At 35.5% G+C, this 15,701-nt stretch overlaps 1 protein-coding gene across 8 annotated transcripts in view; it reads left to right on the top strand.

Annotated features, from left to right (window-relative positions):
- LOC139966486 (NADPH oxidase 5-like) overlaps window positions 1–15,701 on the top strand; it is a 193,466-nt gene that overhangs the window by 164,843 nt on the left and 12,922 nt on the right. For all 8 annotated transcript variants that reach the window (XM_071969541.1, XM_071969538.1, XM_071969537.1 and 5 more), the window contains 4 exons: window positions 9,667–9,858; window positions 11,718–11,850; window positions 13,916–14,068; window positions 14,918–15,051. In XM_071969541.1, coding sequence (XP_071825642.1) covers window positions 9,667–9,858; window positions 11,718–11,850; window positions 13,916–14,068; window positions 14,918–15,051 — 612 coding nt within the window. The remainder of the gene's footprint in view (window positions 1–9,666; window positions 9,859–11,717; window positions 11,851–13,915; window positions 14,069–14,917; window positions 15,052–15,701) is intronic.

Genomic DNA, 15,701 nt, shown 5'->3' with positions numbered 1-15,701 from the left:
ATCTATCAAACTCTCCTTAACAAGAAATGAATAACGCCTTCGTGTTCTCACAGCGAAGAATTTGACGTCAAAGAAAAAAATTGATGACGTCATCAGTCAACTCTATTTGAGATCATTATGTGGCGTTTAACATGGTCACAGGATGTAGGCGTATAAATCGACGGGTTCCATTTAAGTCCATTTGTATTTTATAGGAAATGATTGTCACATTTCATTAGCGAAAGTTGTACACAGGAAGTTGGTTAATTGCTTGACTCTAAAAGGGGCGTTTATGCAGAAAACGGAGAAAACATGAAACATGTTTAACCAGAATCAAGAAAAGAAAAAAAAACGACTTTCTCTCCTGTCGAGTCTAAGCTTTCAACGTTTATATTGATTACACTTAAAGGTTTGATATTCATGCATATAAGAAATGTAGAAGATAACACCGAGAAAAAGGTAATTGATTTTTTTCCCCATAACCTACAGTAAATGTAATGGAAAATATAGAGAAAATGGTACTTCAGACTCATAAACACAAATTGTATCTCTGTGTATCAAATGGCTTACAATCCTTAAAGACAAAAGGACAATCAAAATCAAAAGAGAGATGAAAGAACCTGGCCTACTTTTATTGGTTTTGAAACATGAAAGGCCCAGAGGTAAAACTTGTTAGTAGTAAACTCAGGTAAACCTCAAAGGCTGTAATTTCATTCTGTTCACTTTGAGAGGAATTTCATCAAATAAACAGAAACTGTTCGGGATGTTTAAAGTCAATTATTCACACTTATCGAAACTTCAATAAAAAACAGTGATAAATACCTAGGTTTTGAAACTCATGTAGACGTATAGAGAGCTTTTAGTAAAGATTATGTGCGCAACAGGTTAAATTGGTAAAAGGAAAGTTTGTTTAATGAAAAACGGAGTGTTTCCATACGGAAAAGCTACTGTTATTAAGAATTGATAGACAGTTAGTATTTGTAAGCTTGGCCAGATTATTATTTGCCTTCCTTTAGCTATTAAATATGGTGAACTGATTATCTTTAAAGGAGTGACGAGGCGTTAGTTGGTGAAGAGATAATCCAGGGAAATTATTTCGAGCATCAACATTTACTCTTTCACAAATAATTGCAGAGGTATATTTCTCAGAGAAGAAAAAATATCCACCTGACATAGACCATCGACTTACATAGAGTGGAATTAATATCTTGACGTATGGTCGTTTCGATAACAGCTTTGTATTCTCCATAAACACTATTTCATTAATTAAAAGCATGAGAATGGAATTAGTTCACCTTCACGAATTACACTATATAGGAGACATACAAAACAATTGATATATCAAGCAGGTACATACTCCGTTTCCAAAGATACAAAAGTTGAAATATATAGTGAAATTATCGTCAATAAAAAAAATTAAAAGAAACGTCAGCGAAGACACTGAAGTGCTTTAAGATACTATCAATTTGGTTGGGCCACATAATTATTGTAAAACAGTGTTTTTCTGTACTTATACTGATCAATTTTTTTTTGCGTTTCATTTAAATCTTAAATGAATGTGTCAGTGAAACTGAACTGTTATTTGAAATCCCCTAACCGCCCCCGTCCGTCCTTCCCCTCCACCCTGATTTAATAGTTAAAGCCGGACAGAGAATTCTAATAGCGATAATGAAGCATCGAATGCTCTAGATGATGATATTTTCTTGCCGTTGTTTGACTATCCCGTGACTAAACCAGGTATGACGTCATGATTTTCCCGCAAATGACGTTATTTCCATCATACCCTTGAATTTCAATGTCAAATGTTATCTAGGAAACTATACCATATTAACATATACCAGATAAACAACACGTACCAGGTACTCTTTTTGCAAACTTGGAATTTTAAGTTGGGGCGCCAGCCGTGGATCCAAGAGGGCCCTTGTTTGAACGTAGTTTTTTACAAAAATCTTGAGGGCAGACCTAAGTAGCCTAAATATGCCTTATTTTCATTTCTCAAATTTTATATTATTTTTCTGGGTGTCGGTTTTAACGACTTCAGGAATCCACCTTATCCGTTTTAAAAAAAAAAAACGTGTGGATGTCCCTCACCCCCTCCCACCCCACCCCCCACCCCCCTAGGCGTATTCTCAAATCTTGTTTTACTCTTATCATGACGTATTTGTCTGATATTGTTGTTGTTTTTTAATAACATTTGCATAACCAAAAAATCAAGCTTCAGTTACGACTTACGTATACTTTTCATTTCTTTTGCACTTTTCTCTATTATATTCGACACCATTTATTTAATCGACATATAGTTGCACTCATTTTTGTTTTGTTTTTGTTAATTAATTTACACTTAATCACCACACTTCTGCATTTTTATCTTTTATTTTAAGTTCTTTCGCCCTCCGAACTACTGCTCTGTAAGTTTTGTCAAGTGTTTGTGTACCTTTTGGTTTATCTTTTTAGTATATAACTATAATTATCGTAGATTTTAGAAGTTTCATAGATTTATTGATTTTTTTGACTAAATGTTATAGATTCTTTCAGTTCTTACATTTTCTTCCCATTTTTCTTGCTTACGTTACTTCACATTTTCTGTTTATTCATTTTTAGAAAATTTTCTGTTTTTCATACCACAATTTATATATATATATATATAACGAAGCTTTGCGGAATGGCGTATGGCCTATAACATTTTTCAAGTTGTCAGTTTTATTCGTGACATTAAATACTTTGCATATACCATGTAGATATGATGCAATCACCGCTATTTCTGCTATTTAATGTTACAATCATTGCGCCATAGCTGGGCTGTTTAGTAAACATTCATTGCTTCATATCGATTCACATTTATTCTCCGTTCAAATTTGCTCTCAACATGGACTGCTGTCCATATGAAGCACAAGTCATCATCCGTGTTCCTTTTGCTTTATCATCACAGAGTGAGGGGGAGAGGGGAGGGGAGGAGAGGAGAGGGGAGGGGAGGGGAGGAGAGGGGGAAGAAAGGGGAATTAAATATGAGCATGGGTAAAATAGATCGCTAAGGATACTTATGGAAATATCTCAACATGGTCCAGCTAACGACCAACATAAAATGTTACGCCTTGTAAGAATAAAATGGGACACAAAACTGTTAATATCGATCTATGTGATGAAGATAACTGCAATGAACAACTTCCTAAACCAGCTAAGATAAAAAAAAATTAAAAAAATTAAAATGGGTTTTGCAAATACTACATCTATTTCAATAAGCTCTTAACATGATGTTATGCATAGTATCGACTTCAGGGTCAACACTGTTAATTGTCTACCATGTAAGTATGTATGTATTTTAGATCCTCCTGCAAGGAACTCGCGAAGAAACCTCATTGGCTTATCAAAGCCACAAGCTGACCGAAGTCAGTCTCTTAGATTCATACTTAACGTCCATGGTTATGAATTGTCAACAACTCTGTAACTGGACGACATACATTAATCTTGGAGTGACTCGAACTGGGGACCTTATGATTGGAAGGCACCGGCGTTAACCACTGAGCTAACACTCCTCAGTATGAGCTAACACTCCACTGAGCTAACACCTCCACTCCATGAACTAGGATAGTTCCTAATCGGAGCGAGACGTTTCATTGCTGTTTTGGACGAAGACCTGATCCTCACAAAGATCTCTGTCATGTAAAGTGAAGGTATTGTTATAGGTCTGTGCCTACACATGCAGGAACATGCAAGTCTCCGCAACACCAACAACTATGCAAATGTCTTGGATTAGGTTAAATAAAACGTCCGCCCCTCCCAGTATTCCATCCCCTCTTTATTTTTCGCGAGGGAAGTCACAACGAATCATCTTGACAATGTCTAAAACCTTAAAGATAAATTATTTGCTCTTTATTTTTAGCATTTTATTTGCTTTAAATATAGAAACAATTGGATGTCATAACGGCTTAAGCAGTATAGCTGTGTTAAATAAACTAAAGCTATAATATGTGGCAGATTTCATATGGAAAGCGCAAAAAATGATTTGTTTTACTATTTTGTAAGTGTTTCATAAAGAGTTGGATAGTTCAGTAGTTAGAGCAAGAATCGTTGTCCAGTAAACATATTAGATTACTTCATAGTTCCTTTCTTTAAATGTTCTACTTATAGCTTCTGCTTCTGATTGGCTAACGTAGTCTCTTCAATGTCCGGTCAAGATGGCTGCCAACTAACGATGGAAATAGAATGAGTGTAATTCACGAACCGAATAATGTATTACCATGAATTTTATTAAAACTTGATAATATCTGAATGACATCAATTTTTTATACTTACACACGAAGAGATTGTCACTTGCCTTGCTTCTATAAGTCGCATCTTCTTGATCTTCGAATTCAATCTGTTAGCGTAACAGAGAGCGTATGCGTGTGTACACGCAGTAACTACAGTTTTGTGTTTAGATCAAGGGCTCTTCAACTTATGAACAGTCGCATTACCCATTGGAGAACCCAAATGAAAGTTTATGACATATGCACAAAAATCATAATTCACTCTCCCGCTTCACCTACCATCCTCTTCTCTGCTGCAGGGTTTAACCAGGCTTAGAATGATAAGTTTAGAACCCTTGGTTTAGATTAAAGTAGAAAGTATCCTTGAAAAGTTACTTTATTTACAATTCTGTCAGTTTGTGACGCAATTTGCTGTTTTCATGAATTTGTCTAGACGTTCCTCGGTAAGATCTTAATTTGTCTATTTAATTTGTCTACTTCAAACTGGAAGTTAAAATATTCTGCGTGTACTATAAGCTATGGTACACATCGTTCTTGAATTAAGTTACCGCCATCTTTAACCCCCTGCACAAATAATTTTGGAAGAAATGTATTTAGGTATAACCACCGATGGTTGACTAGTTCCTGTTCATCTACCTTAGGTTGTCTACCACACTTGCTAACCCTTACAATTACAATATCACTCATTTCGCGCCTGATTTATCAACATTACATTGTGAAGAAAACTTGGACTGTTTATTCATATTTATTTTACCTCATATTTAGATCGCAGTCAGGGATACTATATGTAGATGTATATTGAAACTATTGCATACAACGATACACTTACTTATGCAAATTCTGTGATTTTACATACGTTACCACTACCAACCAGCTATAATACTTTAGAAAAGTCAGTTCTACTTAATACACAGTTATTGCCGCTTCACTACGTCCCTACATCCGGGGATTCATTATGACTCAGATTAGAATCACTTTGGCATGTGCTTATAACATACATTTCAAACGAGTTTCATGGCCTATTTTTAGACATAAAATGTAATTATGTCATTCATTATACGAATTAACATGAATGTATCAAAAACTCTAATAAAGACATTACATGACCTGTGTTTGTGTCTTTTGAAAGGAAGTGAATATGAAAAAATAAAATTGGTGAAACTCTTAAGTTACTTTCACCGGTGCCAAATATTCCACCCAACCTATATATCATTCAACCCCCGCTTTGAACCAATTCTTCAGTATTTTTCCAATTTTATCAAATATTGAGTATTCATAAATTCATTTCCGCTTATTGCTGGCTTTGGATCTCAAATCGTAGCCTTTATTGCCATTTTAGCAAACAGAGACACCTCTTCGTCCGCTTATCAAAATTTGTCAAGTTTTATATTACTTCAAGTTGGCCATTCCCGCATTCGAGTGATTAATTTCCACTTTCATTGCAATCTTACTCAAAGCACATGGGAATAATTCATTTTCATCTTATTCTGCAACAAAAAAATTAGATATCCTAAGCTGCCTGGAGCTCGATTCGGGGTCCTGTTGAGCTAAAAGAAAAGGGAAAAGGGGGGGGGGCGGCAGATAACCAAAAGAACTGTATACGATTGTTATTCAAGGCCGTGGTCGGTTTGAAACATGCATAGTATTGAGATGTCCTGGAAAAGTGCATCATTTGAACTGTCTCATGGATACGTCATAATAGCAAATTAAAATGTCAACAAACTATTTTACGCTTTCATCGTAAAATGATCGTATCTTTGTTATCCGTGGGTTGAGCTTTGGATTCCATTGTTTGTCATTTCAAATCATAAGGCTTAGCTTGGAACGCCGAGGTGAATAACTAAGTCTTAACACTTGGAACGTGTTTAAGCGAATTATGTGTGCATGTCAGATATATATATATAGAAAGGCCTATAACCATAATAAAGTATTGTTTTCAATTCTGCGATTGATAGGTAATATGTGTATTTATATGCTACCCCGTGCATATGCAGACTGTAACCAAAGTCTAAATTGTTCTGCCATTAAAACTGGAAGGGTCACTGACCAGAAATCCATATTCGTCCAAGTTATGAGTCAAATAACTGAACGATAAGTACATCTCTCTTTCTTTCTTTTGTCTTGACGTTATGACATGAGAGCTTTCCATAATAACACCAATAGTATGATAATCTATTGAAAATTACTTCAACTAGGTTGAATCTTTATGGCGCACTTAGGGAAAATGAAAATTGCTATACAGCTATCGACTGGGTTGGTAGAAAATATACGAATCACTATAGGGAAATGGATGAATTTTTATCAAGAGAAACACCTCTAATCGCGAAAATAATCCAAGATTGACAATTATTAAATTTGATATTATCATTTCTCCGAAGTCTTAAATAGCAAAACATAAACCATATTAAAGTGGAGTGGTTTATTTATTACTTAGGAATAGCCAAAGCAATGAATAATTTAACTTCCAGAAAAAAACCGAAAGCACAAATCATATATATCTCAGACTCTGCACTATTATTAAACTTTACTGTAGCCAACACGACTGAAACTATACCGTTTGAGTAGAAAATGTCAATTTCTTGTATAAATGGTTGCATAACCATTTCGATTTTGTTTTATACATTTTTCGTTCTTTCCGTCCTTTACATAACTGAAACTTGGTTGTAAGACGAATAACACTAAATAAAATTATGCTGTTTTGGTTATATCTCTTAACCTCTCTCAGTTGTGTGATTAAGTTTATTTTTCAGATGCGGTTAGTTAACGTTTCCAGTCGATCATTAGAAGTTTACAAGTTTTTTTTTGCCGCATTTGCATTTGTCTGAGTGAAACGTTTTAAAGATTTCTAGAGCAGCCGTCCGCATTACATAGCTTGAAAGTGAAGTGGATCCACCGTTCCGTCCGTCTGTCAGTCTGTATGTTCATGCTATCAATGCGCATAAAATTCATCATTTACTCTTTCACTTAACTGTTCCACTTCCATATAACATCTGGAAAAGCACGTGACTTAAACCATCGTCGTGATTGGTGAATATAAGTAGTGAAATTACTGAGCAATAGAATACGGAGAAGGTTGGTCACTTATTAATCAATTAATAATCAAATATTTGTGTATTTGAAAACAAATAACAACAAAACCAGGCTACATTATATACTATCGGCACTATCCTAAATGGACAAAAATAACAAACCATGTGTTTGATCATATATAAGTTGGAGTTTGATTGACTATAGAAGGGGGGAAAACGAATATATATTAAAAAATCCATTGGTTTTCAATGCTGAATATGCATTTCAGCTTGAAAGCATAACAACATTCTCTATTCTATAGTTTTGGTATGAGTCAATGGATACCTCGATGGTGAGTACATATAGTCACGTGACCTCCACTCATTTACTCGGCCACTTTGCTACGTTTGCTCTATAGAAGACTACGTTGTCAGTAGCCTACATCTTTTGCGTTGTAGCTATTTCATTTTAACGTATGAACGATGTTTTATAACATGTTTTGGCATTTCTTTTCTTGTTTGTTTGTTGTTGTTGTAAACATAATAGACATGACGCATATCGCTAGTAACATTAAGTGAAGTTTGAAAGATATAAAACATAGATATGTAGCAATACGGAAATCAAAAGAGACTCATTGGTTCAACCTTTGTCTTCGAGATATCTGTCGAGATATAAAATATTCCATCTTAATTTTAACAGTAACAACAGGAACAGTAACATACGCGACATTGTGAGGTTCCAAAACTGTGTCCAGGCACGTCATAACATGCCGGCTATATATATATATATATATATATATATATATATATATTCATATATATGTTCATATATACATATATATATATATACATATATATATATATATATATATATATATATATATATATATTCATATAAATAGGTATAGCGTGGGGTAATGACGTCATCAATTCAAGATTGGTCAAATATATTATGAGCGAGTCAAGCTGTTCATTTTAATTGCTATTTTTAGTATCAAGGAAATATCACCTTAATTTGAAGAAAATGCACATTTTTTTACAGGTAATATCTTTGTTTCCATTCGACTTTGACTTTTATTTTTGGTTACTTATTTGTTTTTATCAGTGTAATTTATAGACCAACCGTTACATAAAAATGATAAATGAGACTTTGTTATTGTCGATACGTAGGTATTTGACCTAACAGGTGTATTTTGTATCAGGCTGTGCATGACGAGTAATGGGGATAAATACAAGGCAGAATGCATAATAATGTGAGGAAATATTTGATATCCATTTTTTGGGTCAATATGTAAAGTACTCTTTTAGTTTCATTTTTTTCACTTCCTCCTCTCTTGTATAAACTTAGAAAGTATCAGACCTACTTACTCCGAAAGATTAACTTAAGATATTTTTTGAACTGACAAAAATCATCTTATATCATAATAATTGTTCTTTTGCGATGTTAATGATGTTTATGTTTAACTTAATCCTTGCAGTATAGTCACCATCTGTTAGCCATTTGTGAGCTAAACTATATATTCTCGCCGCTTGGAATTAAGAGCGTGGCGTTATTTTACTGGGGATGCACATATTTATTTTAATACCAGTTTAGTAATACCTAAAGTCATGTCTGATCAGAGGACCGGGGTGGGGATAGACAGGGCTGGATTAAGCCTGTGGGAGGCCCGGGGCAAACATTTTGTGGGAGCCCCCCCCCCCGATATTTCAGTGAGATATATTTGTACCGGATAACGCCGGATGTATATACTCACAAAAGATATCCATTATCACAAGGGGGTTATGATTGAATAAGTAAAATGAAAACAACAAACCAAAAAAACAAAGTAACGTTATACAAATATAAAAACCACGGGTCTTAACCATCAGTTTACGCTTATTTGGTTTATTAATGTATTGCGGTATGTTTGGAAGTGCCCATCCCATACAGTGATGTCTGGAGAACAGTTTAAAAGTTACGGTAATTTGTACGTACTATACTAAATAACTACATTTCACATAGTTTTTCACAATAATTTATTTCCTGTTTCCTCTGTCAGATTTATCATTATTATTTCGCTAACTATCATGTTAAATTATTCATCAGCTAGAAGAATGTAGTAAGTGGGCTTTGTGTACTACATTCTTCAAGAAATAGAAACTTATAATAAGAGTGAATGAAAATAATTCTAAAATTAACTGAAGCCTTAAAGAGCCATCACATTTTTACAAATTTGAATTTTCTTCTTTCTTTTTCTGTCCTTTTTTGTTTTTTTGACCACGACTGATTTTGTTTTCTATTAAAATTTCTTACAATTAAAATAAATTGTTTACACGTCACAGCTTGTACACAACTTTGTGCAAATAACTAATCTCGAATTTATGTCTTGAGGAATTGATAGATTTCTCTCTCAGCTCATCAATTCTGTTGATTTTTCTCCTTTTTTCCGCAGTTATTCTACTTCACGCATATGTTTTACGTTATCTTCTGGACTCTTCTGATTCTTCATGGTCCTCGGTTTTGGTATTGGTTTACGATACCTGGGCTGATATTCCTGACGGAGAAAGTCAGTCAAACGAAATGGGTCAAACTTGCCAGATATGGAAAAACTTACGTAGAAGACGTAGAACTCTTACCATCTGGGGTAAATTTGCTCTTTTATTTCAAATAGTGTCTCTAAATACTGATTAAAAAGTGCTCAAGTAAGAAAAATTTAAAAAAAAACGAGTAAGGTATATATTCTTTTGGCGTTATGACCTATGCTAAAATTTTGTCAATTGTTCCACTTCAATTTTACCCAAATGTTGATAATTTTACCGAAATTTAAGGATAAACTCGTGCGTGCCTGTACATTTTAAAAGTCTAATATTAATTCAAGTTATTTCGATAGCCATATTTTCTAGTCGAAAATAGGTCAAATGCATCAATCTATTAGTTAACACAACATTTACTCAAACTCTAGAAGCCCCCCTCCTCCTATCACCAACCCCTTCTACTCCTCTTCTCACTCCATTTCAACCAATCCACTCCTACATCCACCGATCACTGACATAAACGCCTTTGATGAGGTTAGGTAATGGGTTTTTGAAAGAACTAAATTCGTTCACATTTGTTGAGTTCCAAACGATGATCCGAAACTTATTTTTATATATATATATATATTTCTTTTAAATAATGCAGGCTGTAATTTATTCAAAATCACGTTCAGGTAAATTGAAGACAACATTACACAATTCCATCTTCTTGTTTATCCAGGACTAGTTCAGCTTATTAAATGGATCAAAAAAATAAAATAAAATGAATGAGTTAACGGAAACCAGACTGCCAACATAGACAGCTAAACTGTTTGTATTTCCTTTGAGAAATATTTAAACATCACACTATTCAACCTGTTGAAAATCCAAAACTGTTGTTTAACTTCGCTTTGTTTTGTCTTTATGTTCCTTTGGGATAAAATGAGGTTAGGTGATCGATTATCGATTGGTTCTGTTTCATTAAATATTTCGGTTGATCGATTAGGGGGCTTAAGGGCTGCTTACACCTGGCGTAGTATGTCAGTGATTAATTGTAAATGACATCTTTACGTGTTAGTGTTCTATACGGCTGGCCAAGGCCTACTTCTTCCTGAGAAGTAAACCTATAAATTCACGATCGGTATATAGTGTTATGTGTTGTTAGGGAAAATACGGGGGGGGGGGGGGGACAGACGAAGGAGGCCTCGCAAATATACAGAATAAACACAAATTAACTCCCTCAGGAATTGCAAATATAACGTTCTGGATTAAAAACGACCAACACGTACCTCTCGCTAGCACTTGGGTATACTTAAACTTTCTAAGTAATTTGCATACGCCCCAAGTATTGAAAGGGCAAAAATTTGTTAACTATTTTTACGCGCTCTATATGTGGAGCAAAACTTAACCATATGTTATGGGACAGTTGCAAACATGTATGTAGTATATAATGGAACCAAACTATAATTAACGAAAGACATTCTTGCATCCGTCACTATAAATTTGTTGACGAAGGCCCTCCTTGCGACAGATGCGCTTGTTTTTGTTTTCAATAAATGGAACTGCTGTTATCATTTCAAAAGATGGTACTAGAGTATAGAAGTTCACTCCTGTACGTCCAGAAAAAGCGCAATTAAAACATTGCAAGAACAGTGCTTAAATGAAGGCAAAAGCAAACAATCGCCAAAATGTGACAACCTCAAAGCTTTTCTTTGCCTAAACAAACGCTTATTTCTTAAAATATAGCGTAATTGGGGGGGGGGGGGGGGGATTGACTAATTTGACTTCCATTTGAGCCTGAGCGTAGAAAATCTCCTTTTGTTTCAGTTAGCTTTACTATTCAAGCATGCCTCAAACCTATATTTATCTTTTGTATCAGTTTTCCAACATATGAGGGGGGCGGGGGGGGGGGGGATGAGCATGCTACCTTTTGGGTCGTTGAATAAGGATTTCTAGTCTTAGTTTTTTGTTTTAACTTTTTATTTGTCAGGTAACACATGTAATAGCTACACGACCACCGAGCTTCCGATTCAAGCCAGGAGATTACATCTTCATACAGATTCCAGAGATAGCTACTTACGAATGGCATCCCTTCACTATCAGTAGTGCACCAGAAGAACAAGGTAATCAAGTAAATCAACTTAAAGTAGTTTGTTGTGTCTGTTGTATAACTTCTATTACTGTATTATAAGTAGAGTGCGCCGGGAACAAGAAGGTTAAGGTCAACCTGAAGTGGTTGGTTGTGTCAGTAGTATAACTCATCTTGCTATTAAATAAGTTTGAAGACTTAAAGTATCTCTTTTCTGTTTGTTGCATTGATGTAACGGCAGACGTTTAAAAAGCTGAGAAAGTTTATTTATTTTCAAAACATATATCAACACATCGTCCAGACTTGCCACACTTTCGTAGTAGATGTACTCCGAATTGTTTGCGTTGAATATAACAACCGAGACCACAGTTGCAACTTTTATGACCTGTTTGAAAAATGCAACGGAAGCTTTAGCTAAAACTGAATTGGAACAAGCGACATCAAGTACCACAAGTCTTTTTGCTCTATGTATAATGAGTTGACCTTGAACTGGTAGTATCCCTATGTTACCATTACTATGCTGATAATTGGTAGTATCCCTATATAACCATTACTATGCTGATAAATGGTAGTATCCCTATATAACCATTACTTTGCTGATAAATGGTAGTATCCCTATGTAACCATTACTTTGCTGATACATGGTAGTATCCCTATATAACCATTACTTTGCTGATAAATGGTAGTATCCCTATGTAACCATTACTTTGCTGATAAATGGTAGTACCCCTATATATGTAACCGTTACTTTGCTGATAAATGGTAGTATCCCTATATAACCATTACTTTGCTGATAATTGGTAGTATCCCTATATAACCATTACTTTGCTGATAATTGGTAGTATCCCTATGTAACCATTGATTTGCTGATAAATGGTAGTATCCCTATATATAACCGTTACTTTGCTGATAATTGGTAGTATCCCTATGTAACCATTACTATGCTGAAAATTGGTAGTATCCCTATGTAACCATTCCTTTGCTGATAAATGGTAGTATTCCTATATATAACCGTTACTTTGCTGATAATTGGTAGTATCCCTATGTAACCATTGTTTTGCTGATAAATGGTAGTAACCCTATATAACCATTACTATGCTGAAAATTGGTAGTATCCCTTTGTAACCATTACTTCGCTGATAATTGGTAGTATCCCTATATATCCATTTTAGCACATGTACTTCCGCTTAATGCTATTTGCATACTAACATTCTTGGTACAAGTTTATTGGTATTGACATTGAAATAAGTAACAAAACAGACAACTAATTGAAACATTTGAGTTGAGATGAAATATTTCACAACATTTGCAGGTATAATCATTCGATTAATTGAGAGAGGAGGGAGCGATTCTGGTGGAATGTATCCTATGGGGGCTGGGGCGGGGGTAGTGGTGAAACAAAAATACAGCAATGAAGGGCAGCCATGTTTTTAACAGTATACACCATATATGCGCGCATTCACTTGATTCTTTATAAATAGCGCATTTACCGTGACGAATTATATATACCATGGGAATGTTGATAAGTGTTCACAAAGAGCTGGTATAGCTAATTGAGCAAAATAATGAATATTACTGTGACTAAAATAGCATTTTGATTCTGTGACGTCACTCATCATTCGAAATAGATCGAAATTGTCGATTACTATAGTTTCCAATTTCATCGCTATTGTCACAAACACAATGTGATATAAATATGTTCTCTGATCCATTTGCTGGGATTACAGATATCATCAGTTCTTACTGTAAACCTAATATTACCGATTTATCCGATTAATCAGCACAATCCATTTTCTACCGTGGTACAAAACTTAAAGACTTACAGTAGTTACTGTAATCTCTGTGTGAACCGGTTGGATATGTTCTTTCATAGTTTTCAATGTCCATGTCCCCCAGGACCAATTTTTTTTAATCGGCCTATAACTGCTTGTTTCCCTTAATTGTTAGATGTGCGGAGTAATTGAAATACTATCCTACAGCTCAGAACAGGCCGAATCCCAACCCCTTCCCTACTCTCCCACTCCCCCCCCCCTCAATGTACGATATGCAGTTACGTCTTTAATGAAATCGAATCTGAACAGTTGCGTCTCATCCCAAAGGTACGATTCACATGCACATTCGTTCGGATGGTAACTGGACAACGAGACTTTACGCTTTCTTCGAGAAGAAACTTAGAGAACAAGATGAGGAGCACATGAGAATACATTGCAACAACTTTGAAGAGCACAAGATCATCATTGACAAAATAGAAGGTAAATTGTAGAACTTGAAAACTCTAAATAAACATAAAAGAAAAGACAGAAAGAAGTTTGCGGGGTTTGATTGGGGTTTTTTTTTGGGGGGGGGTGAGGGGTAGGGTGGAGGGAGGAAAAATGGGGTGCACGTCATGAATCGTTTTTCTTCTTACATTGCCTTCCCAATTAACATTACAACTTTTTTCTTAGTATATTTTTAAATACTTCTCTAACCATCTAATATTAACCGTCATCACTGCTCAATTCATGCTCCGTCAATCAACCCTCTCTCAATCCCATACGGAATATCCTCATTATGCCGCTGTGCCATTTTACAGGGAACGTTATATATTTTCAAAGTCGATTTTTGTTGAACTACTTCGATGTGATATCAATTAAATCCTCTTAAATAGTAGATCTAATCATTATAGCAGAAGCCCTCATATTTGTTTTTTCTCCCAGCATACTGCCCACCACGACATTTCCCGCTCCCAGCATACTGCCCACCACGACATTTCCCGCTCCCAGCATACTGCCCACCACCACATTTCCCGCTCCCAGCATACTGCCCACCACCACATTTCCCGCTCCCAGCATACTGCCCACCACCACATTTCCCGCTCCCAGCATACTGCCCACCACCACATTTCCCGCTCCCAGCATACTGCCCACCACCACATTTCCCGCTCCCACCATACTGCCCACCACCACATTTCCCGCTCCCACCATACTGCCCACCACCACATTTCCCGCTCCCACCATACTGCCCACCACCACATTTCCCACTCACTTTCGATCCATAGAGCTACACGTCAGGATTACACATCATATCAAAGCTAACACAAATTGTCTCGAATCATATTACAGACCAAGAAGAAGCAGATACGAGTAAAGTGCCCAATCACAAGAACGCATTCTCTAATCACCATGACGACGAACATTCGTTCACTCCTCTTCACGAGCCTGAAAATTCTGACTCCTCCTACATGATGGATGCAGATGTAAGTATTTAAAACTAGTTTTAATTCCATTTTGGTTTTAATGATGGAACAAATTGTTCAGCAGTATAATTACCACAAAGATAATTGTCTTTACAGACTGTTGGTTAATAATCTTTTTAGACAATGTTCTTTCTGTCACTTTTCCAATATAGACCATGTTTCCCGTATCGAACATGAATTAAACGTCGACTGTAAAGTCCACGAATAGCTGTAGCATTGTCTTATAACATAACACAACAATCGAAACACTATCCTAGCGTGACGTCATTAGACAAGGCAAGTTTGAGATGACTTTTTGACTTACAAACTGTATGATGTATATGTCGGTTTACATTGGATAGTCTTCATGAAGATGTTGTGCTAACATCGTAGCTACAACATTAACAGTAATGACAACAACAACATCAACAAAAACATCAACGACAACATCAACAAAGAAAAGAAGACCTTTGACAAAAAAATTAATAATAACTACACTTAGTTGTATCACACACTCATAGGATAGACCAATACAGTTATGGAACTTAGGGTAAAGGAAATATGAATTACACCACTGTAGACGTTTCCGCGGTTTGATGAAGAATTTGACCTCATGAGAATAAACTAATTTATCCGTAAAAGAATTCTTCTGATTAGCCTGATCCTTTCAG

Source organism: Apostichopus japonicus, chromosome 4, assembly GCF_037975245.1.
Source record: "Apostichopus japonicus isolate 1M-3 chromosome 4, ASM3797524v1, whole genome shotgun sequence".
NCBI lineage: Eukaryota > Metazoa > Echinodermata > Holothuroidea > Aspidochirotida > Stichopodidae > Apostichopus > Apostichopus japonicus.
The sequence above is the reverse complement of the archived record's forward strand: the minus strand, read 5'-3'. Positions and strand labels throughout refer to the sequence as shown.